The sequence below is a fragment of the Centruroides sculpturatus genome, unplaced genomic scaffold, assembly GCF_000671375.1.
Source record: "Centruroides sculpturatus isolate CEXI.00-Female unplaced genomic scaffold, Cexi_2.0 scaffold522, whole genome shotgun sequence".
Classification (NCBI taxonomy): domain Eukaryota; kingdom Metazoa; phylum Arthropoda; class Arachnida; order Scorpiones; family Buthidae; genus Centruroides; species Centruroides sculpturatus.
Genome location: NW_019384746.1, coordinates 399627 through 424372, shown reverse-complemented (window position 1 = coordinate 424372; position 24746 = coordinate 399627). Strand labels below are relative to the sequence as shown.

General features: G+C 28.7%; 1 protein-coding gene across 2 annotated transcripts; it reads right to left on the bottom strand.

Moving 5' to 3' along the window:
* Positions 1 to 542: 542 nt before the first annotated feature.
* On the bottom strand, positions 543 to 22672 carry LOC111628463 (transcription and mRNA export factor ENY2-like). 2 transcript variants are annotated; one of them, XM_023372260.1, is made up of 6 exons: positions 22552 to 22672; positions 14723 to 14803; positions 13264 to 13329; positions 8490 to 8560; positions 4947 to 5021; positions 543 to 747 (listed from the first exon to the last, which is right to left on the bottom strand). In XM_023372260.1, the coding sequence occupies exons 1-6, from the start codon at positions 22557 to 22559 to the stop codon at positions 671 to 673; spliced, it is 378 nt and encodes a 125-aa protein (XP_023228028.1). In that variant the 5' UTR covers positions 22560 to 22672; the 3' UTR covers positions 543 to 670. The 2 variants fall into 2 exon arrangements, with proteins under 2 accessions (XP_023228028.1, XP_023228029.1); XM_023372261.1 differs by lacking the exons at positions 543 to 747; positions 4947 to 5021 and adding exons at positions 5767 to 6053; positions 7808 to 7882.
* Positions 22673 to 24746: the final 2074 nt, after the last annotated feature.

The window sequence follows — 24746 nt, the reverse complement described above, 5'->3', positions numbered from 1 at the left end:
CTTTTATAATCATTAAAAAACTCATGCATTTTGTATGGAAAAAATAATGTTATTCAGAAGCCTGTGCACAACATAATTCTAACAAAAACTTTAAAACAGTAAATCAAGATTGTTTTAGATAATCTGATTTTTTTACAAAAACATCAAATACAGTACCTTGAACCATAATTGTAATTTTCTGATAATTATATTTGTCTTATTAAAAGAATTTTTTGATTCTCCTAGTATTGAATTCTTCAATACAGAATATTATTATTATAAACACTTTATAATACAACATAAATTCAAAGCTCTATGAACACACTATCATGCATATTAGATGCACTCAATAAAATCTGTAAGTTTAGAAACTTGTTCAAAAATGTATCTGCACTCATAGTTGTCACTCAAAAATGTTTGTATAATATTAAATACCAAATTGCTAATAAACAGTAAAATTATAGGAAAAAACAAAATACATACTTTTTAATTTAAAAGTTCTTTAGTAAAAAATAAATGACTGCATCACAAATATAAATTTCCACTATTTGTGGAAATCCAAATTATATGTTTGTTTTTATATATACTGTATATATATATATATATATATGTTGTTTGTTTCTTTTTCAACAGCTTATTTAAAAACAATTGTCAAATCAAATAAGAAACATTCTTTCTAGATAACTCTTTATTAAGAATTTGCTTGCTGCGATAAAAATGTACGAATTCTTTGTAATAATTCTCTTTTTACTGAATCTGGAACCAATTCTGTAAAAAAAATAATAATTATTAAATATAATAACATATGACTAGGATATTAGAAGATTAAAAAATTAAGATATCTTTTTAAGGCTGAATGTAACCTCTTTGGTTATGCATACGATTTCCAACAGATAGTTTTAAAAAATGTAATGCTTATTTTATGAGAAAATCCTTTACCAAAAATTCTGGAAAACAGAGGCAGATTGAACCACACAATATTTCTGTGTTAAAATTCTATTTAATTCTTTCATTAATTAACATATAGTTCAGGTTTTTAGTAATGTATTATAAAAGTGTCTATTTTTGAAAGCAAAAAGACATTTTTGCTGATTCAGTGAGCATCCACCCTAACTGTATTTTGTAAAGTAATTTTATTACATACAAAAAAGTTAGAGTTATTGGCTTTTTTTCAGTAACATATCACACAGGGAACAGTTATTGATATAGGCTTTATTGATGGAAGAATAAAGCTTCCATCAATAAAGCCTGTATCAATAACTGTTCCCTGTGTGATATGTTACTGTAAAGAAAAGCCATAAGCTTTAATTTTTTTTAAAAATCCACAAAAAACCAGTAACGGAACACTTAATACAAAGATATTTTTTCATTATGCTACCTTAACCATTTAATATAGTTGAATATGATTAATATAAAACTTAATTCAATACCAGTATATCTCATATTTTGAAAATGAAACCCAAGAAAAAGTAGCATGTCACCTGGTTTATAAAATTCCTGAAATGTAGATATTTTATTAGCTATAATTGTGGCATGTTTTATACAAAGGAAAGTCATTAAATAATAGGAATTTTAATCTAAAATTCATGAAGATGTATGCACTGCAAAAAATCTTATTGTGGGACACAAAATGTTTCCTTACAATATGTCATATAGGAGTCATGACAACTGAGTGGTATGCATCTGCTCATACAACATAGCTGCTGTACTATCAAATTGCTTCAAGGAAGAGCAATGAAGTGTCATTCATTTTTTATGGTCAGAGAAAATAAAACTTTCTGAAATGTACAGAAGAATGAAAGTTCAGTATGGAGACAGTTGCTTGAGTTAGGGGAGAATGTATGAATGGCTGGAAAGAGTTCAAAATGAAAGGCAAAACATCAGTGTGGAAGATGTTTGCATGGCAATTGAGACAGTGAAACAGCAGATCAAGCAGTGAATCTGTGACTACAGGCAAATTACTGTTGATGAAATTGTTACAGAATCCAACATGAGACATGGATCTACAAAACAATATTACACATGATAACTTCAAATATAAAAAAGTGTATATCAGATGAGTTCCAAGGCAGTCATTGGTTGATCACAAGTGTGTGTAGCAGATGATTAGCCAGGAGCACTTGGAACATTATGTTCATGGAGATGTTGGTGACTGGAGATGAGTTCTGGATACACCATTATGAACTAGAGAGTGAGAGAATTGATGCAGTGGAAACACACATCATTTCAGCTCAACAAAAAATTCAGGATGAAGGCTTCTGCTGATAATATTTTGGTATGTCCAGTGTTCCTACTCAAATTTTTGTTTTAAATTCCATGACTTTCTCTGACCAACTTTGTACAAATTTCCTGACCCTTATATCTATTACAGTAAGTCACATTGACTAAATAAAACAGCATTTGACTTACTATACACATATGCTATTGCTTCTCCAACTTTTTAATTAGTTATTTTTTTTAATTTATATATATTTTTTATACTTGCCAAATTATTAAAACTAATAATAAAATGTTTTATCAAATTAAAGCAGCTTATCCTGTTATTAATCCACAACCATAAATCTATGTGGGTCTGAAAAAGAGAAAAAAAAAAGCTATTCTATTTACTCATTAATAAATCCCATATAACTTGTGTACAAAAGTATATATTTATTAAATTTATCCCTTAATAAATTTCTAGAACATTATAAAATATTAATAAATTGGAAAAAAAATCAGAAATAGTTTTGTTACACAATCAAAATTATTAAAATAAAAAGTGATAAATAATAACATTTAAATTAAAATTACTTATCATCATTTTTTGTACTTTAAATTTTTTGGGGAAATTTTGTGTATACTTGGGAGAAATTTTGGATTCTGAAAATATTCTGACCCATTTTCATAAGTTGTATTTTCTCCACATTACTTCTTGCTGTCTGCAGATGGATACATTTAGTCAAGTATATTGTCAGAAAAAATCAACAAAGCAGCCTAGGAGGCAAATTCCCTGACTCCAGATTATGCATCTGGAGTCAGTATGTCAACTGCTCTATATTGGTGCACTTCCATGAAAAGGGAAAAGGGTCAAACTGTGACAAGCGCTTGATACAGTGATACGCTGGTAAACAAACTGAAGTCCACCACACAATAGAAACGTTTTCTAAAAACAAGTTTTGTTGCCTCTTGACAATACCAGACCCCACACAGCTATGCATACAGTGGATACACTAAGTGATCTGAAGTATGTGGTAATAAAACATTCACCACACGGCCTGAACTGGGTACCATTGTCTTTTCACTTGTTTGGACCTTGGAAAGAACATTTGCAAGGTTAGAAGTTTGCTGATGACATTGAAACAATAAAGGTAGTGCAAAGTTGGTTAAAGGCAACCCCAAAAACCTTTTTTCTTGAGGGCATCCAGAAGCTTGTGGACCAGTGGACCAAGTGTAATGCAAAGTGATTATGTTGAAAAATAAGGCACAATTTCTTTTAAGTATCTTAGTAAAAAAGTTGTTATAAAATTCTGTTATTTAATGACTTTCCCTTGTATTTTTATGAATATTTGAGCCACTAGATAGACGAGTTGTCTGTTTTATAGAATACAAACAAATTTATCTTTAGCTAAAAATGTTGAACTGATTAGAACTGTAACAAATTACCTGAGATTCCTCAAAGAGTCTGAATTAAAAAGATTTCATAGTAGTTTGCATCTACCCATATTTACAGAATATGCTCAGGGAAACTTTATTTGAATTTGTTTATGTACTTGCGTATGAGTTATATCTACATTTTGTACATCATTTTGAAGCTTATTTAATGTAGATTACTCCTGTTGCATCTACTTTAGTGTTTAATTTCATTTAAAATTATTTAGAAGTAAAAATATGCCCAATTTCACTCTTGCCATAGTGCCACTCATCTCTGTTATTCCAGCTATTGAAATTACCCATCAAGTATAAAAAAGCTGAAAATAACTTTGGGTTGATGTTCATTGATTTTCAATTATTTTTTGTGTAAATGAATTTGTCTGCTTCTTTATTTTCTCTATTTATTTAACAACTTTATAAAGAAAATATTTTGCTAGGTATGACTAGTATATGTATATAATTCAAAGTTATTTAATGTATTGTTTGAACTTTTTAGTTTAAAAAATATTGACAAAGTCCTATATATAATAGCCGGGAAAGTAAAATTAAGATGTTTAGAAATGCATTTAACTTATCGCTACAGAATATTTTGTCTTGTTTAGAAACGTTTAAATAAAGAATTAGAAAAAGAAATGTTTTGTTATTAATATTTAAAATTAAAAAAAAACTAAGTAGCTTTATTTTAACTAACACCATCTAAGTTAAGGGTTAAAACTCTTCCTTCCATTGCACACTTACACAAGGAATTAGAATATTCTAGCCTGCTGCCTTTACACAACACANAATACATGAATAGTCCTATTTAGAATTGAACGTTCTCTCAGCTAAATATAGTCATCTGCTAAATCCAGGTTTTATTGTAATGATATGTAATTACCTAGAACAATAAAAAATAAAATACAAACATTATATTTATAATTCAATATAATGATACCTATTCTGGAAGTCCTAGAATTGAATCTGAGCTAGCAATCCTGAAATTTTAGAGAGTGATCGCCTCAAATAAGTTAGGCCCCATTCCTCCCCACTCAGCTGTGAAAGTAATCCACTTACCAATAAAGTAAACCTAGCCAAATCTACAATAAATATTAAAAAGGATTCTTAAGACTCACAGAGAGGAAAGAGTAAAAAAAATGAAAATATGCATAGTGTATGCATATATATTATAATATGCTTAAATTAAAACACAATATATGATTGAAATCTAAAAATTTTATTTAGTAATCACAGTTTTCTCAATATTTGATCCATAGAGCCACATATATTAATGTGTGAAACTGAAAATGTAAGTATACAAATTAATATAAATATTTTGTTTAATATTAAATTATAAATACCTCGTCCTTTTGGTGTTATTTCTGCTACTAAGTCATCAACTGTTACATTTTCAACTCCTTTTTCTTTTACAATATCTATAATTGAAAATCTTTCAATGTATTATTTCAAAAAACTTTCAAAAAATTACATAAATATACACAATTTTGCAAGTATATATAAGTTTCATTTCTACATTAGTATATATTATATAGATAATTACTAGTGATACAATATATATATATATATATATTAAATAGCAGAGAAAAAGGAATTCTGACAACTCTTAACTTATATAAATTTCAACTTTTTATGAACAATTTGTGTTTTTGTGGCCAAACAAATTTGTGTTTGGCCACATATAGTTCTATAACCATCAAATAATATGTTTAAAAAATTTCACAAATCTAACATTATCTGAAAAATAATTTATTTAAATCACTGTTTGAATTATTCAATGTAGTCTACTAACTTTACATAACTATAAAAATAAATTATTTCTTTCAATAATTTCTATTGCACAAAAATATGTAACCATAAAAAATTTTTGTTCATATTCTAATTTTTCACTGCAAATGTTTCAAAACAGCAGAAATCTTTTTAAATAATTAAAATAATGAAGTTCAATTACAATTTACTTCTTTTTCTGGAACTTTTTATATTCTATTATTAGCATAAAATAAGAGTACAAAGACTATCACAAACCTTTACAATAAGCTTTAAGCTGATCTCTCCAACCACATTCAACCAAACGAGTTCTTAATAATTCTTTTAACCTGAATATAAAGATAGTAAAGTTCTGAATATAGCTTGAATTTATAAAAGAATATGTGATTACAGAAATTAGAAATATCCAAAAAATTGTCAAAAATAAAGGTTATTTCTATCTCATAGTTAACATAACTTGGGTCTAGAAGTGTTAAGTTCCATTTTGTAATAAATTTAATAATTAGAAACTACCATAGTTTCTTACCTATGGATTATGTATTAACCCTACAGCATTAAAAATTCATCTAATAGTCTATCAACTCCTGCCACTTTTGCAAATTTGACAAATTCCAGTAGAGCACCCAACCACATTATTCACAGTGCTTTCCTAATTGGTCAAATAAGGCACCCAAGAGTGATAACTGAAAAAGTATATTTGTTATTTAAATTTAGTTACCTTACAAGTCTTTAATTGTACTTTATTATAAATTGTCTACGTGGACTTAATGTATTAATAGGACTTTATACCGGCGTATTGGTTATCAATACAAGGTGGAGTTCATAATCAGAAAAATCTTTATTTTATCACCTGTAGTAGGAAAAACATTTGTTATTTTCTGAGATTTCACTTAATTGTCGTCTAACAAGTGAATGTTTAATGACAACATGCAGAAGTTTATGTCACGTTATGCATTATTTGTTTTTGTGATTTCACAGTTATTCCTAAACAGGCCAATCGTTTAATTTTTAAGCTATAAATACAAGACTAAGATGTGATTTATTTATGCTTGTAATAGAATGACAAAATATGTTTACCACTACTGCAACAAGGCTATTTACAAGGAGTACATTGTTAACATCTGTAATGCAAAAGTAAATTTTGTATGCTTTTCTATTTTTTTATTTAAAAACTAATAATATATCTCTTAAGTTTTAATATTGTTTGTAATAAAGGAGATTTATAAAATATACATGTTTTCAGTTTGTAGTCCACAGGTTGAATGAATGACAGAGTAACACTGATTTAAGTTTAGTGATCTAGTATTAAGCCACCCTTAAATTCAATATGCTGATTAGAGGTTAGTGTATATTCTCTGATAATTTTTCACATCATCAAAAGTAGCTCTAAAATCATTATAGTTTTAGACAAAAAGACTTCTTGGCATGGTAAAATGTAATAGTGTGTCTTCCTGTTTGTGTTGGACAGATAAACCACAAAACTATCTACCATTTTCTACTTGTGAATGAAATACAGTATTATTTACACTTCTGTTGGTTTTCTAATAAACATTTCCAAGCTGATATTTGGCTAAAATATGTTTTAAATAAGAATAGCATATTAATTATATAAGCTTTGTTGTCAACCTATCAATTTATGAAGAGAGAAGTAACAGATTACTAATTAAAAATGAAATTGTAAAACATTTAACTAGTTTAAGAACACAAAAATTCTATTAAATAATAACACTTAAAAAGATAAGCATTGTATTTTTAAATGATATTCATGAAAATATTTAACTCATTGTATTGACTGTTTAACAGAAGTATTGAAGAACAGAAAGAGTGGTAAGAAACATTTGTCCATTGACCACAGAAGACAGAATCTGTTTAATTAAGGTAACAATACATGAATAGTCCTATTTAGAATTGAACGTTCTCTCAGCTAAATATAGTCATCTGCTAAATCCAGGTTTTATTGTAATGATATGTAATTACCTAGAACAATAAAAAATAAAATACAAACATTATATTTATAATTCAATATAATGATACCTATTCTGGAAGTCCTAGAATTGAATCTGAGCTAGCAATCCTGAAATTTTAGAGAGTGATCGCCTCAAATAAGTTAGGCCCCATTCCTCCCCACTCAGCTGTGAAAGTAATCCACTTACCAATAAAGTAAACCTAGCCAAATCTACAATAAATATTAAAAAGGATTCTTAAGACTCACAGAGAGGAAAGAGTAAAAAAAATGAAAATATGCATAGTGTATGCATATATATTATAATATGCTTAAATTAAAACACAATATATGATTGAAATCTAAAAATTTTATTTAGTAATCACAGTTTTCTCAATATTTGATCCATAGAGCCACATATATTAATGTGTGAAACTGAAAATGTAAGTATACAAATTAATATAAATATTTTGTTTAATATTAAATTATAAATACCTCGTCCTTTTGGTGTTATTTCTGCTACTAAGTCATCAACTGTTACATTTTCAACTCCTTTTTCTTTTACAATATCTATAATTGAAAATCTTTCAATGTATTATTTCAAAAAACTTTCAAAAAATTACATAAATATACACAATTTTGCAAGTATATATAAGTTTCATTTCTACATTAGTATATATTATATAGATAATTACTAGTGATACAATATATATATATATATATATTAAATAGCAGAGAAAAAGGAATTCTGACAACTCTTAACTTATATAAATTTCAACTTTTTATGAACAATTTGTGTTTTTGTGGCCAAACAAATTTGTGTTTGGCCACATATAGTTCTATAACCATCAAATAATATGTTTAAAAAATTTCACAAATCTAACATTATCTGAAAAATAATTTATTTAAATCACTGTTTGAATTATTCAATGTAGTCTACTAACTTTACATAACTATAAAAATAAATTATTTCTTTCAATAATTTCTATTGCACAAAAATATGTAACCATAAAAAATTTTTGTTCATATTCTAATTTTTCACTGCAAATGTTTCAAAACAGCAGAAATCTTTTTAAATAATTAAAATAATGAAGTTCAATTACAATTTACTTCTTTTTCTGGAACTTTTTATATTCTATTATTAGCATAAAATAAGAGTACAAAGACTATCACAAACCTTTACAATAAGCTTTAAGCTGATCTCTCCAACCACATTCAACCAAACGAGTTCTTAATAATTCTTTTAACCTGAATATAAAGATAGTAAAGTTCTGAATATAGTTTTGAACATAAAAGTATTTATATAGTTCATAAATTGATAAGATATAAGTAATGATGTTTATTCTTTGTTTTCAAAACTAATTTTATATATACTAAAATATTTTTCACTGTTCTATTAGTTTTATAGCTACAAAATAAATTATACATTAAAATGAATTCCATTTTTTTCTTATAAAAGTTATGATAAAATCAATTAAAGGAAATTATTTGAAAACTGAATTATTAAATTCTATCTACAACTTATTACTTGATTTTTCAATTCAACATAATTCTGATTCAAGCATACAAGAATATTTAAGTTAATACAAATTATAGGAAGTTTTTAAACAATTTGTTGACTTTAAATATTCAATCAGAGACAAGTAACTAATATATTTCAATTTTATATATTTCAATAAGAAACTTATAATTAAATTTATTAAGCAATTTATAACATACAGATAACTTTTAGTTAGTTTTCTTTGAAGGAAATGTGAATAAATCATCATCAATATTATTTAAATGAAACAGAACAGAGTCAATTTTTGAAATGGAATATATTTTGAATCAAATTAACAAATACAATAAGACCCCACTTGACACTGATTTGATATAATGCCATCTGCTCGAAGCCTTAAAAACAGCTCAAAATTTATGCTGTTTTAAATTATTGTGGCATTTTATTGATTCGTACATAATACAACATTTTACGAACATGAACCAATCAGAAAAAGGTGGCAAAAAAGTGTACTTTCTTTAAATCTATTTTTGTTTGGTGCAATTTTGGAAAAAATAAAACATCATGGATGCCATAGGCAATATGGGCTTTGCTTGGCAAGAATTAACTGATAAATGCACAAACAAAGTGTGGAAGAAGTTATGGTTGAAGGTATCCAAAAATTCTCAATGAGAAGAGCCTGTCGCTGTATCGTTAGGTTGATCAAACTCAACTAATTGATACAGCAGGACTACATGTAGACGAATAGGATATTGAGGCATTACCGCAGGTTTCTGGTGAGAGTCTTATCAACAATGACCTTCAAGAACTGGCACAACAAGGAATCCATGTACAACTGAAAAATAGTGATTCTGAAAACAAAGAACCCAAAAAATTTCTCTACAAATTTCCTTAGTAAAAGTTTGGTAACAATAACAGAAATCATTGATCAAATTGTAGCAAATGATCTAGATTTTGAAAGGCGTAAAAAAGCAAAATGAGGCATTTTGGATGCGATCTTCTGCTACTGACATTTGCTTAAGGAAAGAAAAAAGCGACAAATGAAACTTTATGACTTTATTGCAAAAAAATAAGAGTTTCAGAATAGTCAGGACCTTTGTCACAAAAAATGAACTAATTAATACATTATTATACATTTCTGTGTGCATATGCTTATGTGTTATTTAGCATATATTATTATACAAATGAATATAAAAATAACTTAAAATTAAAGTAAAATCTGTTTATTTTTGGTCACGTTTTCNTTTCAGAATAGTCAGGACCTTTGTCACAAAAAATGAACTAATTAATACATTATTATACATTTCTGTGTGCATATGCTTATGTGTTATTTAGCATATATTATTATACAAATGAATATAAAAATAACTTAAAATTAAAGTAAAATTTTTTATTTTCGGTCGTATGTTCACCTATCCCTATTTACTCTATGTTAAAATGACCTCATTTAATAATATAACTCTTTCTGACCTGTTACCGGTGCATCTACTAACTCTTAACGATCCAAAACGAACCAAAACTAACGTTTTCGAACCCCTATAACGGTGCTTCTTCAGGCTTTTTCGAATCTCTGATGGAACATGCAGCTCGTAAAAAAACTTATCATGCCCTACTTGGAAGATTATCCGTACATGCTGAGTGACCCTGTGGACCTTATAGATACCCTCAAGAAGATCACCGTAACACCTAAGTTTCTCACAGTATTGGATTTCAAGTCACTGTTTCCATCAATCCTACTCCCGCCTGCCTTTTGTGCCATCAGAGATTTACTACTCTCTATCCTCAATGATAATACGGTACACCAACAAATTCTTGAGATGGCCCATCTATTGTGTTACAATTCCTTCTTCCAATTCAAAGGTAGTGTGTACACACAAGGAAGAGGAGTCCCTATGGGTAGTCCGATCTCTGGTGACTTATGCAAGATGGTGGTTAGACTACTTGAAGCTAAGGTCCTCCCACACCACTTTCACAACATCATTTTATATAAGAGATATGTTGACAATATTATCATATCGTGGAAAGAAATACCGGATATCAAGGCTTTCGTCGACACAATGAACAATAACACGTATGGATTAACCATAGAAATAGAACAAGCGCACCAGACGAATATACACTTCCTAGATATTGACATCAAGGTAGAAGAGTTGGTAATTCACACAGCGGTGTACCGTAAGTTAGGAACAAAAGGCATATACATACCAGTAGGGTCATGTGACCAACCGCAATATAAAGTGGCACCATTTAAGGCCCTAATTAAGAGAGCACACACACACTCTTCTACCGAGCGAGCCCTACAATCAGAGCTAAGACTTACACAACGAATAGCCGCTGAACACGGATACGGCAAGCTCGTACGCAAGTTATTGCATGAATATCAAAACGCAACTCAAGACCTTCCGCAAAGAGAAGAACGACAAGATATGGATAAGATCAGTCCATTCAATTATAATCCATATATTAGACAGCTATATGGAGAAATAGCTAAAAAGAACCACATACGTATAGCCTACAGAAGGTGCGCTTCGATATTCAACATCCTAACCAATGGAAAAGATCAACCGGATAACGATAAGCTGTTAGGGGTCTACAGCATACCGATTATAGGTCGCAGATGTGATAGAAACCTTCTGTATGTGGGCTTCACCAAACGATCCTTAGAGGTTAGACTCAAAGAACACACTGCTGATATTCAGAAACAAAGGAGCATGACGGCCCTAGCAGTATATGCCTCCAATCCGGATATAGACCCCGAATTTAAGAAAGCCAGAATTATCCGTACCACACGGCACGTACACCATATCAGATGGCTAGAGGCAGCCAGCATATACTTAGCTAACCTTAAGGATAATCAATGCATCAATTATAAAGAAGAGATTACGTTATCAATAGCGTGGCTAGCGTTTATGAATGGTAATTTATGATAGCCCGTTTCGGAATTGACTGCGCATGACATACAACGACGGAAATGGGAAACGTGCATTTGAACGTACATATTTCGAATTTAAAGTTTTTTACGAGCTGCATGGTCCATCAGAGATTCGAAAAAGCCTGAAGAAGAACTGTTATAGGGGTTCAAAAAGGTTCGTTTTGGATCATTAAGAGTTATTAGATGCACCGGTAATAGGTTACAAAGAGTTATATTACTATTCTCCGATGTTGTAGTAAAGATGTGACCTCATTTAATGCTGTTTCATTTAACACTTTGTCGTCTAGGAATGCATCCCCTGCATTAAGCGAAGTCTTACTGTGTAATGTTAATTCCAGACAGAATCACTATAGAATTATTTCTCTACATTCTTTTTTCCTGTTACTTTTTGATAATGATTTTCCATAAGTGAGAATTAGACTAAGTTATATAAGTGAAAAAAATTTAGTGAGAATTTCTAATTACAGTTTAACCCGATTATAACGACATCGGATGTAACGACAACCCTAATATAATGTCAAATTTTTATCGGTCCCACGATTTTACTATACTAGATAATGTTAAAAAACCCACTTGTAACGACATAAAACCCTGTTTTAACGTCATATTTGAAGCACTCTTAAATTTACAAAATTAAATTATAAATTTTATTTATCAAAGAAAATACTACGTGTTCAGTCAGAGTCCCTTCCTAGAACGATTGTGGGTGGTACTGTCACCACCTGATTCGGTGGGGTGAGATGCGCCACCCCTTTAAACGACGTGACAGTGGGTTAGTCTGCATAGCTCTCATACTCGTGTTGTAGTTTACAATCTAAAATAACTGACTTTTTTTAAGTGAATATTTTTATTGTTTTTTTTTAATTGATATACATTAATTTAACCTAAAAGTGAAATATATTGGACTTCATGTCCATTGATAGATAAGCAAGAAACGAGAAAATTATCATCCAGGCGTTAAAACCGAAAGTGCCGCCATTATCGAAACTTGACAAATAAAAATTTCTTATAAAAAATAATTTTTGAAATTTTTAATTACATCGTTGTAAATTTAGACATAATAATGTAAATAAAGTTGATTTAAATATTTAGTTTGCACTTTTATACATACGATATTAAATTAATTAATTTTATAATAGATTCTTAAACAGACTTGATACTTTTATGGAACTGAAATTATGACCCCGCAGATAACGACACTCGGTTATAACGTCAAAAAATTGCCGGTCCCATGGATGACGTTATAAGCAGGTTAAACTGTACTTAGCAAACATTTAATAAGTTTCATATTTAAAGAAACCTCAACAATGATCAGTATAGACTGACTCAAATAAATTATTTTGGGATGGATGGCTGAGGAGATTAGGGTATTTATGGGATATTATTTAGCACTAACTCATAAATAAAATATAATAGATGAATTGATTGACATAAAGTCTTTTATCTTGTCAAGACAGTTTTCTGTAGAGTTAGAAAAGATATGAGTAAAAAGAAATGTACAAAATAAACAAATTTTATTACCTCTCACGCTCTCCACTCTCCACTAATTTCTGATTTATAACAGATCTCATTTTTCTTTCTTGAGAACTGCATAAATATAAAAGATTTTGAAAAGTTAGTATTAAATTATTACATATTCAAAATAAAATATAATACAAGTAAATTTAATATACATAGTGATGACACTGGATGGGAAATCTTTCTTTAGCCATAGAAAAGATAAGTGATACAGTTGAATGAAAACTACCAAAACACTACTGATGTATACAAATTCAAAATAAAACATTTATTTGAGTTTGCATACATCAGTTTGCATATACATTAATGACTATAGTGATTGTGCCACCACCTGGGAGTTTTTTTAAACATTTTTACATAATGAGGCAGATGAATAGCCTCAAATAAAAGGTGAACTCTGCTTGTAAAGACTGTTTTGTTCATGAGGTTGAAGAAAAACAGGATGTAAAGACATTTTATTGTTTCTTCCAAATTGTGAATATTTTTATGTATAGGTATTATATTTTAAATTGTTATCAATATCTTATGATTAAAATATTTCATATTCTTATGCATCTTCACAATTTTATCAAGTATAATTTACTATGTTATAAGTAGATTAATTCGTTTCTGTACAAAAGTGGCCTGTGTATAAAGAGAGCTTTAATGTTCTTGAATGTAAATGTTTGAAGAGAAAACACAGGAAAAGATCACAGTTTTTCTCAATGAACTTTATTCAGAAATAATAATATAATAAAAATAATAATAATTATAATCAAAACTTAATTATTAAATGTCCCCAATAAATCTCTCCATCCTCATTAATAATGAGATGCCATGATTCTGTGGAATAATTGTAGCAAGATTTTCAACCAAGTCCTTTACATCTTAAATAAAAAATGTTATTGAAGGTTTGAAGTTATGATTTTTCTGGAGAAAAATTAGATGAAAGTTATAAAAAAAATTAAATTAAATTCTAAATAAAAATATTTTTTAAATGAAACTAAATATCGTAAATTTATTTCATTTATCAACCATTTTAATGTCAGTGTGAAGTAATTTTTAAAATAAAGATTAAAAAATTTTAAATCAAATTATGTATAAACTGTCTAGTCAGCTTTTTAGCAACTGTATGGCTTGAAATTTTTTAAATACTTAGTATTTACTTATTTCATAATTGAAAAATTAAAATCATAAAATAACATTTAAAACTATTAATATACCGTAACAAAACAAAATAGTTTAAAATAAGTTGATTTTATAGCTCAACTTCACTTCACTTGCATTTTAACAATATATTGTGGTAATTTTATAAAAATATTTTTATTTGTTCATATTTTAAAATATAAATTTAATTAAATATAAAATAAAACTAATAAANTTTTAACAATATATTGTGGTAATTTTATAAAAATATTTTTATTTGTTCATATTTTAAAATATAAATTTAATTAAATATAAAATAAAACTAATAAAATAATACCTATCTCTATCTCCTCCTTCTGATAATTTCTGATTACTGGCATTTTTCATCTGCAAATCCTTTAATTTTCTATCTTGTACACTATTTGCAAAAATAAAAAAAATAACATTTATTTACAATTCAATTTTATTTAGTTATAAATTTAACATTGCAGGAAATTAATCCCTTTGTTTATATAAAACAAACACCAATACTCCACTTAATTAAGAAATGAATAAAATATTTTACATTTGTCACTGTGCAATTATTCACAATTGTCAATTAAACACAAACATATGTATCAGTGATAGGCTATATATATATTTTTTCATATGAATGCCAATTCAGAAAAGATAAAATGTTCATGAATTAATCTTAAATGGCAACAAAACATTTATAAATTAAATTACTTGTTTTATTCAACAAATTAAACTTGAAAACATTAACACTGTTTTTTTTAGCTATTAAAGAATTAATATCTGAAATACACAACAACTCAGTTTATTAACTTATTCTTCACAATGCTCATTATTGAAAAAACTGTTCAAAAATATATGTAGTCATAAGAATCTGGTCATTTATTATGCATGGTTTTTAAATACAGTAATACCTTGACTTATGCTACCCCGGAGTTATGCAATTTTCAAATCTCATCGATTCGTCTTTTGTTTGAGTGCCATGCAACTCTTGATTACTCACTCTCCCCACACTATTGTTTAGCTTACATGTTCGGATGTGTCACGCAGAATTGACACATAGCTACAATTTATTTTGTGTTATTTATTTCTGTGTTTGTTATATCTACGGAGACTTGACAGGCTCTATGTGGTGATTTCTTGTAACCATGAACGAATCAAAAGACAAGATAAGATTAACGAGAACATTTATTAGCTTACATACATCCAATTTTGATTTTACACAAATTGCAAAATTATACCCCGACTTACGTGAATTTTACTTATGCAGTTATCGCTCGGTCCCACCTATCGCGTAAGTTCGGGGTATTACTGTACTTGAAACTTAAGTGATCAATAAACAGATTGAATAAGTGGATGAAGTAATTAAAAAAAAAAAAAACACAAATAGCAAAGAATACTTTAATTTTTAAACTTTACAAATTAAAGTATTCTTTTGCTATTAATTTTTTACTATTTGTGATTTTGTTTATTTAGTTATCATCAGATGACTAGAATTTGAGGATATAAGTGTATTACTTCAAAATTTATTCAATGTAATGAGGATCTTAAACCTTTTTTGAAGTTTCCATTACATTGTACTGTACATCTATAATCATGGGCTGCATAAAAAAACTCAGAAGACTGCATGCAGTCAATGGTCCATGAGCTGATGATCACTAACCAAGATCAGTAGTTCTGAAGAAATTTTTCTGTAGTTGTAAAAATAGCTACAAGATTTAGACTGTAGGTGAGAAAAACTCCTTTTTTATCAAGTTTAATGATAACAATAAGGATGTTTATGCCTCTTTTAATTTTGTTATTTAAATTATTCTTTACTTAAGGTGCAAGGATAAAATGTCACCACAAAATATCCAGAGGAGGAAAACTATCAGGCTCCTGGTCAGTCCCAATACAGAACACCAAAGCATAAGAATATAATTCAGAGGTGTAAATTTACTTTACAAATTAAAAAGTAATCTACATAAAATAAGAATAAAAAAAATATACACATTTTTATATATACAAAGACATTTACTTCTAATTTGTGTATATTATTATATTTTATTATTGTCTTGGCAATTATATTTATTAAATATTTGTTAAGAATAGAAAAATGATCAATTTTTTTAAAAAATATACCTAAATATAAAAGAACAAAAAATAAACTGGTTATCTCATATAATTAAATACATAAATATGCATTAATATGTATTGCATTGTTAAATTACTTTTTATTTAAAAAGTAAAACAGCTGGATTTTTAAGTAGCCAATGAGAGATATATTACAATTTCTAAGTAGGAAATATACAACAACACTTGGAAGACTTTAAAAATATTGTAAATTGTATGTTACAATTTATAATACGTATTTAAAGAAACAGTTTCAATATAAATAAAATCTGAAAACATAAAATACATTTAATCAAGTTAAGTTACATAAAAAAAATATCAAAGCAAATACTTTTAAGTGAAATGAATTTTTTTTTTTTGGAAATGTATAGTTATTGCACAACAGAGTCTAAAATAAAAATAACAAGATTGGTCATTTGTGATTTTTTGCTAAACATAATAAATACAAAATTCTCTACTTATGTGCCTTTCTTTAGCATATTTTTAAAGTTAATTGTACAAGATCCCACGTTAAATTTTAACACAAGCATAGCTTTCATTGTATCCACCTTCATTGATGTTTTCCTTTAATGTCCAAACTTTATTGTCTCTCTCCCTGTTGGAACATTTCTTTCTTGTAAACAGAATGGTTATTAAACAATTTTATGACTATTTTACTCAGAGAAACTGAAATTTAAAGCTGTTAGAAATTAATTGGGTAAAAATATTCATCTCAAGGCTTTTTTCATTTAATTGTGTTTATTTTTTCTACCATTGCATATTTATATAAAAAATATTTTATTAAATAAAATCACTTTCATTTATTAAAGTTTTAGACACAGTCACTATAATAAATTTCAAAGTTTTTCAGATAACTTTCCACAGACAAGTTGTTTTAGGACCACTTAAAGTGAAAGTTTTCTTGAAATTTGAATGGTTTGTACATTACATGGACAAAGGTGATAAATCAGCATTTAAGGAATTCACTGAAAATGTTGGGAAAGCATGACAAATTATTTGAATGTAGATTCATCACCACATGGGATTAGGGTTACCAAACATCTTGATATTTCAACATTTGTCCAATTTGGAACACTATCCTGGTAAGAAAATTTTTCCCAAAATGTCCTGATTTATCCATTTCTATTCAAAAATATTCCAATTTGTATTATAAATAGTCAAATAACAATTGCAAATGATAGGTGTCTGTAGATGACTTATATATATATGTCATCTGCATATACCTTTAGTAATCTATGCACATATTCTGTTGCCCCCATGTAGTGTAGTGCTATGTGATAGCATCAAAATTATTGATGGTTTCATGCAATCATCAATGATGAATCAAATGTTTCCATCTGCCATAGTTTAGCTTTCATTTTTTTTACCCCTTCTATCCTGTGGGAATAAGAGGATCTTTATTTTTAATCAATGGGCACAGTTATATTTTCTAACAAAACTTACTTGCAATGAACAAAGTATCAAACAAATACAATTTATTCAACAAATAATAATAAATATTCAATAATTGATAATTCAATAAGATTAACTTTATAAATCTTATTGAATTATCAATAAGATTTATAAAGTTAATCTTATTGAATTATCAAACAAATACAATTTATTCAACAAATAATAATAAATATTCAATAATTGATAATTCAATAAGATTAACTTTATAAAACTTCTTACTTGTAACCAATTAACCAGAGCAACATTCGTTTTTAAATGCAAACGTTTTTGACGCCCCTTCTGGGCTCTTCTTCAGGCATTCACTCAAAGGTTGAGTGAATGCCTGAAGAATTGCTCTGGTTAATTGGTTAAAAGATTTATATTCAACCCGGTATGTTAGAAAGTTAAATAAGATTACTTTTACTAGAATTATTTGTTTATTTTCCAAAATGACTAGACCTACTGCCTATCTCATCGGTTCCCAAGTGTGCACTGTGCGCTGCAGCTTCCTCACAGAGACATCATGAAATGTTATAAAAATTTTATAATTTTACTTAATTTAAAAAATATTGGCTATTTCACAAATTGTACTAGTTAGAATTTGACACAGCTGCCTTGGAAAAATCTGGATTTAGCAAGTGCGCTGTGAATCAATAAAGTTTCATAACCACTGGTTTGAACTTACAGCAACCACTGAAATTCAGAACAATCCAAGGATTAGCTGGCAAGTGCCATAAATCAGCAAGTTTACATTTCAGGTAGATGGATGGTAAGAGGGACTGGTCTCAATATATTAGTCAGTTCACCGATGAAAATTTCTGAGAATCTAATAAAGACTTCAGAGATTGAAGATGGAATTTCAGAGAGGCAAGATGAAGTCTTTACCTCTGTGGCCACCCAGCTGAATTATGTCCATATTTTGTCCATTAAATTCAAGGTTTTACTGTACTTGAGTATGGATATAAAACTAAAATCATTGGCCCAACTTAACAACTTAACANCATGGAGAACAGGCAGAATACTTCCTGTACTCCATGCCAGTTCACAGTAAAAACTGATGTTTGGAGGCATATATCTAATGAAGAGTCACACATAAAGGTTGTCCATTGACTTTTTTGCTTGTACAGGAATGTTGATAGCTCTGGAGGGGTGGCAAATCACGCAAGATGAAGTCTTTACCTCTGTGGCCACCCAGCTGTATTATGTCCATATTTTGTCCATTAAATTCAAGGTTTTACTGTACTTGAGTATGGATATAAAACTAAAATCATTGGCCCAACTTAACAACTTAACAAATATATTGGATGAATTCAAAATAAGACTGAGCTTGATATAAATATTTTTAAAAAAAATAAATAAATAAATCAAGTTGATCAAATGTTAATATTTTACATCCATGTATTGAAACATTTAGATTAAGTTACTAAATGTATAGAATAATTATCTAACACCAAGATATAGATATTGGATGTCTAAGTAAAAATGGTTCAATTGTAAATCATCACTAGAATAATGTGGTACTCGAAAAAAATGGTTCAGAAACTAAAATGTACCTGTAGCTTTTGTACAGGTATCTCTTGTACAACATGGTTTCGCTCTAACACGGTTTGAAAATTTGGGATATCCCCTGTACAACATAGCTTCCAGTTTCCCTCTAACATGGTTTTAGAAATCCTCTGTACAAAATTTCACAATTTTTAATGTATACTTCATTATTCAATATTTTTTTTATCCAAGTAAGTATGAATGTCAAATTTGCCCACGGATTTTAGCATATTGAAATTTTCAATTTGTTTTGTGCCTTTCATCATGTTTACTTTAATGAAAGCTGATAGTAGAATTTTTCCTTTCTAGCCTTAACTTTCCTATCAACCAGGTGTCGTCGTTGCTTTCAGACTTTAGTTCTTAGGACTATCACCGTGTTTTGTTTTTACAGATTAATCTTCATATTTAGTAAAGTTTATTTATTATTTAAACATGTTTAGGTAAGTGTTATTAAATGATTTTTCTAACCATACATAAGTAATCATTCATAAAAATAATGAACACAACACAGAGTTATCTTGATACTCAAACTGTTCCCAAATGGAACAATTTGGTATTCAAGCACAAATTCTGGAAAAAATGTTCAGTATTTGACTAAACAAATGTGACATGCTAGAACAAATTATCGATTAGTAACATATTTTTATTTTGTCATTCATAGAAAAATACGATAAAATTAAAAATATGGAAATAATGATGATATTTCTGATCAAGATCAACAAAAACTCAATGATGATGATGCTTTAAAAAATTACTCATTTAACTAAAATTAATATTAAAGTACTTTAACTGTGTTTGTTAGTTAATTATTGAGTAGAAATAAAGTATTGATTGCTTTAATAAACATATTTCCCTTAGTAATGAAAAACAATAGTATACTTAAAAGAGATAAAACACCACTTATTGGACTGGAATGATATAATAAATACTTCACACAAAAGTCTTAAATTATTTTCCAGTAACAGTTAATTTGAAACAGTTTTTTCGACTAACATTTTCAATCTTCAATTGGATATCTACTTTAGGTCTTGATTCTGTATTTGTTGACAGAATGGCTTAAATTGAACAGCAACATTTTTTTGAAAAGAGATTCTTGGGATATATAAAATAGAAATAAAAGTAATGGTAAATATATAAAATTACAAAATATACAATTAAAATCAACATTTAAACTGTAATAAAACCAAGAACTTTTTGTTATATTGTCCCTATGTCGTGTTACATCATTTTTGTTCATGTGGTCATATAAGAATTGTCATGCTTATGATAGTTATTTTTCCTCTTTAAAATTTAAGAGTTCATCACTGTTTGAAAATGTTAGTCAAAAAAATTGACTAACATTTGTAAAATGCTATGAATTTATAGGTATTAAAAGCTGTTATACACATTCACATGCTTTTCTTTTTAACGGTACAATTACATGGCCGAATGAGACCTTATCAGAACCATAGACCAGTGTTTTTCAACCTTCTTGAATACGCGACCCTTTACAAGTTAAAAAATTCTGGCGACCCCCCGGGCCATATTAAAACTATATCAGTGATTTTAAAAACTACATATTTAATTTTCTTTTTGTTGAGACCTAAATATTGATTAAAAAACCAATTGTATTGTAAAATAAACAGGCCCAGCCTTCTCAACGAAATTGTAGTTTTTTCTATTGTAGTGTAGGACCTACAAACACTTGTCTTTTTCTTTTACCCAAGATTCCTCATGTAAGGCTTTGTGACCCCTCTGGGGGTCTTGACCCACAGGTTGAAAACATGCCATAGACCATACCCATAGGAGCAAAAAAACCATACCTCTATATGTGACACTTTGAAAGATACACAGCTCCCCAAAATCAGCCTATGTCCAAGTCACACGCAATCAGGAGTCCTGTCGCTCTGCATTTAACTATTTGGTCCACACAACTAAGCCAGCTTTGAGTAGTCCACTTGACTGTAGAGTACTTGATGTTATATAGTTTTAGGAGGTGTGGTAATCGCCCCATATGGATACTGAAATGCGAGTGACGGTAAACACCAAAGTGCACCACTACACGTGGAGTGTCAGTCAAGGCAAGCTATTGATTGTCTCGACCAATGTGGAGCATGGAGAACAGGCAGAATACTTCCTGTACTCCATGCCAGTTCACAGTAAAAACTGATGTTTGGAGGCATATATCTAATGAAGAGTCACACATAAAGGTTGTCCATTGACTTTTTTGATTGTACAGGAATGTTGATAGCTCTGGAGGGGTGGCAAATCACTCATACAGAATTCCCATCTTACCTTTTTAACTTAAAAAAAAGAATAAACAAACTGTTATATAATAAATAATCTTTGTGTTTATGTTTCTTGTTTCTGATAAAAAAGACAGGACAAAATCTGCTTTATCTAACAGTCACCATACTAGTTCTCATTCTTGCCTTTTCTCATGAGAATTATGAAACCTATTTATTAATAATTTAACAGCGGTTACAGTTGTAGAAAATGTATAAAAAACTAGCTATAGTTTTTTAAACTAGTTAAAATTAAGTTATAGAACATTCAAACAGTAATAAATTTACAAAACATAAATGTGAGAAAATGACACAAAACAAAAAAAAAACCACAATATCCGCAGGATGGCAACATCCCTCATCACACCATCCACAAACATAACCAGCTTTTAAAGAATTCAGAAATTAAAACTGTTGCAATTCTTTGTAAAACTTGCAATTTTGTTGTGTGTATGTATTAAGACGTGGATTGTCCTAGTGCGGGGCCCATTTAGGAGAAATTGGTCTAATTGGCTTAAAGCCAGTCCTGATTCGACTGAAAGTGGTCAGTTTAAGAGACGATCATGACATAAGGAGGCCTGGTCTGGCCTCCTTAAGTCATGATCATCTCTTAAACGTCGTCCACTTTAGTATAAATGCAGCTCTAAATGAAGTGTATGTGACTTCATCAGTGTTTTGTCGCTCTAGGGAATACAATGTGCGAAAGATCAAACCCGTCATTCAGAACTGCAATTTACCCACAAGTGTTGAGTCACATATTATTTCTTTTTTAAAATACAAAGAATGAGAATAATTTACTTACTCTGTCATGATTGTGCTTTATTTTTACTTTTGTTTTTTAATTTACGAGGTAGTAATATCACACTTCCGTCGCTCAGAAACAAACCGTTATTCCTTCCAACTGTTACCACTAGAGGCGCTTGCATCATAAACCTAAAATGCAAGCCAAATTTTCAAAAAAAAAAAAAATAATAATAATAAGTAAATAATAATAGTATTTATTTAATATTAATAAAAACAATTCTGTAATTTTTTTTGCAAATTGTCCTTTTGCTTTTGTCTGATTATTTAAAGATATAGTGTAAGAAATAAATTATATAAAATATTATATGTATATTTTAAGTAAAAAAAACATACATGGCTGGCGTTATCTACATTTAATAAATACATAAAAATTTTTTATGTATTTATTATATGAATATTTTATTATTATTATTATTATTATTAACTTTAACTCTTGTCCTTTAGGCACTAAGAAGGGCTTTTCATGTCCATCAAGGATTCGGCACAAGGACTATATACTACAAGGATAGCCAGATCCCTATTCTACAATGTTAGCCAGGAATGCCAAGTTAGTGACGTCATGTAGAGACCTGACCTCTTTGTTTACATAGAGCAGGGTGTGCACGTGTTTAGTTTTCGCTTTTAATATTCGTCCAATTTTGTGATTAACGAAGTGATTTATTTTAATATTTCTGTAATTGTTTTATTTGACTAAGTTTTTTATAAGGTAAGATGATTTAAATATAAGTCATTAAATATTTAAAGCTATATTTTTATGTTAGGTGAAGAACAAAATGCTGAGTACTAGGTGTGCTGTGTATGGTTGCAATAATAACCTTCTTTTTTCAAATTGGAAGCAACCTGTTTACATCGGGTTTGATCAAAAAATGACAAGAGAAATACTTTTAAAATTAATAGCAGAACTTTATTTACTATCGTATAATGTAGTAGCTTGCGTCAGTGACTGTAGTTGCAGTAACATAAGTTTATGGAAAGAATTGAATGTGAATATCAATGAAACGTTTATTATGAATCAATTATTATTATCAATGAAACGTATATTAGAGATATAAATATGTGGTTCGACATTTTTAATAGCTATGCACCAAAAGGTTCTGTTCCAAGCAAAAATGGATATGGTGTAGACTTGGAATTACAAGAAGAACATTTAAATAAAATGATAAAAATAATCTCAACAATGAGAGCAAGTGGAAAAAATGCCCTCCAAATTTTCCAGAAAGGAATGATAATCTCAATGAAATCGCTAATTGATCTTTTTCAAGATATGAAATCGACTTTTGATATAAAATACATCTGCACTTAAATCAAGATTGTCTGGAAAATTTTTTTTTTTCAAATTAGAAGCCGGGGTCCTAATGAACATCCAAGCCCATTAAATGCTATATATAGGATTAGATTGATTATTTTAGGTAAGAATCCTGGTATTTTAGAGTCAAAAGTAAATACTACAGATCGAAGACAAGAGGAATATATTATACCCAAAGTTTTAGAGAAAGCACATGTAGAAGTATCAAGTGAAAATACAGACCAATATACTGAATGTAAAACTACTTTTTCTTCAAATAAATCTTCAGGAAACTCTACATGCAATCTAGACTTTAACACAATCTCTGAAGAAACTTCCTACGATGCTCTCGAGTATATAGCAGGATATTTTGCCTATAAATATAAAGAAAAATACCCAAACTTAATTAATTCCACTAACAAAATTAAAAATCATTACAACTATAGCATTCCGTCATGGGTGCAACATTTATCTTATGGAGGGCTTATTAAACCTACTGATGAATGGCTAGCAAAAATTATAGAATGGAATAAATATTTCGAAATATATCACGATGAATCGTATAAAAAAGGCCCCGGAGTTGTACAGAATTAGTCAGTGGAAACAGTTTTACCTTTTACTTTAATAAAAGATTTTTGTAAATTAAGAACTATAATAAGAATTAATTATAGAAATCTTAAACAAGAAAACTATAAAATATTGAAAAGAATGCCTTCTGAAAATGGTGATTGTCGAAAAAAAATTAAAAAGTTAAGTAAGATAATCACATAATAAAAAATATAGCTCATTAATTTGTTAAATAAATATTAGACAAAAGACTTGTAAATTTATTGACGTACAGTACACTTATTAAATCCGAAAATTCTACAGTAGTTTACATTTAGTAGTAATTTAATAATTAATTAAGA

Bases quoted from the DNA above. Each gene is read 5' to 3' on its own strand.
- LOC111628463 (XM_023372260.1), bottom strand. The intron at 5,022-8,489 runs GTTTGTGATAGT...TTTCAATTATAG, and splicing joins GCTTAAAGCTTATTGTAAAG to ATATTGTAAAAGAAAAAGGA. The intron at 748-4,946 runs GTATTTATAATT...TTTTTTTTACAG, and splicing joins AATAACACCAAAAGGACGAG to AATTGGTTCCAGATTCAGTA.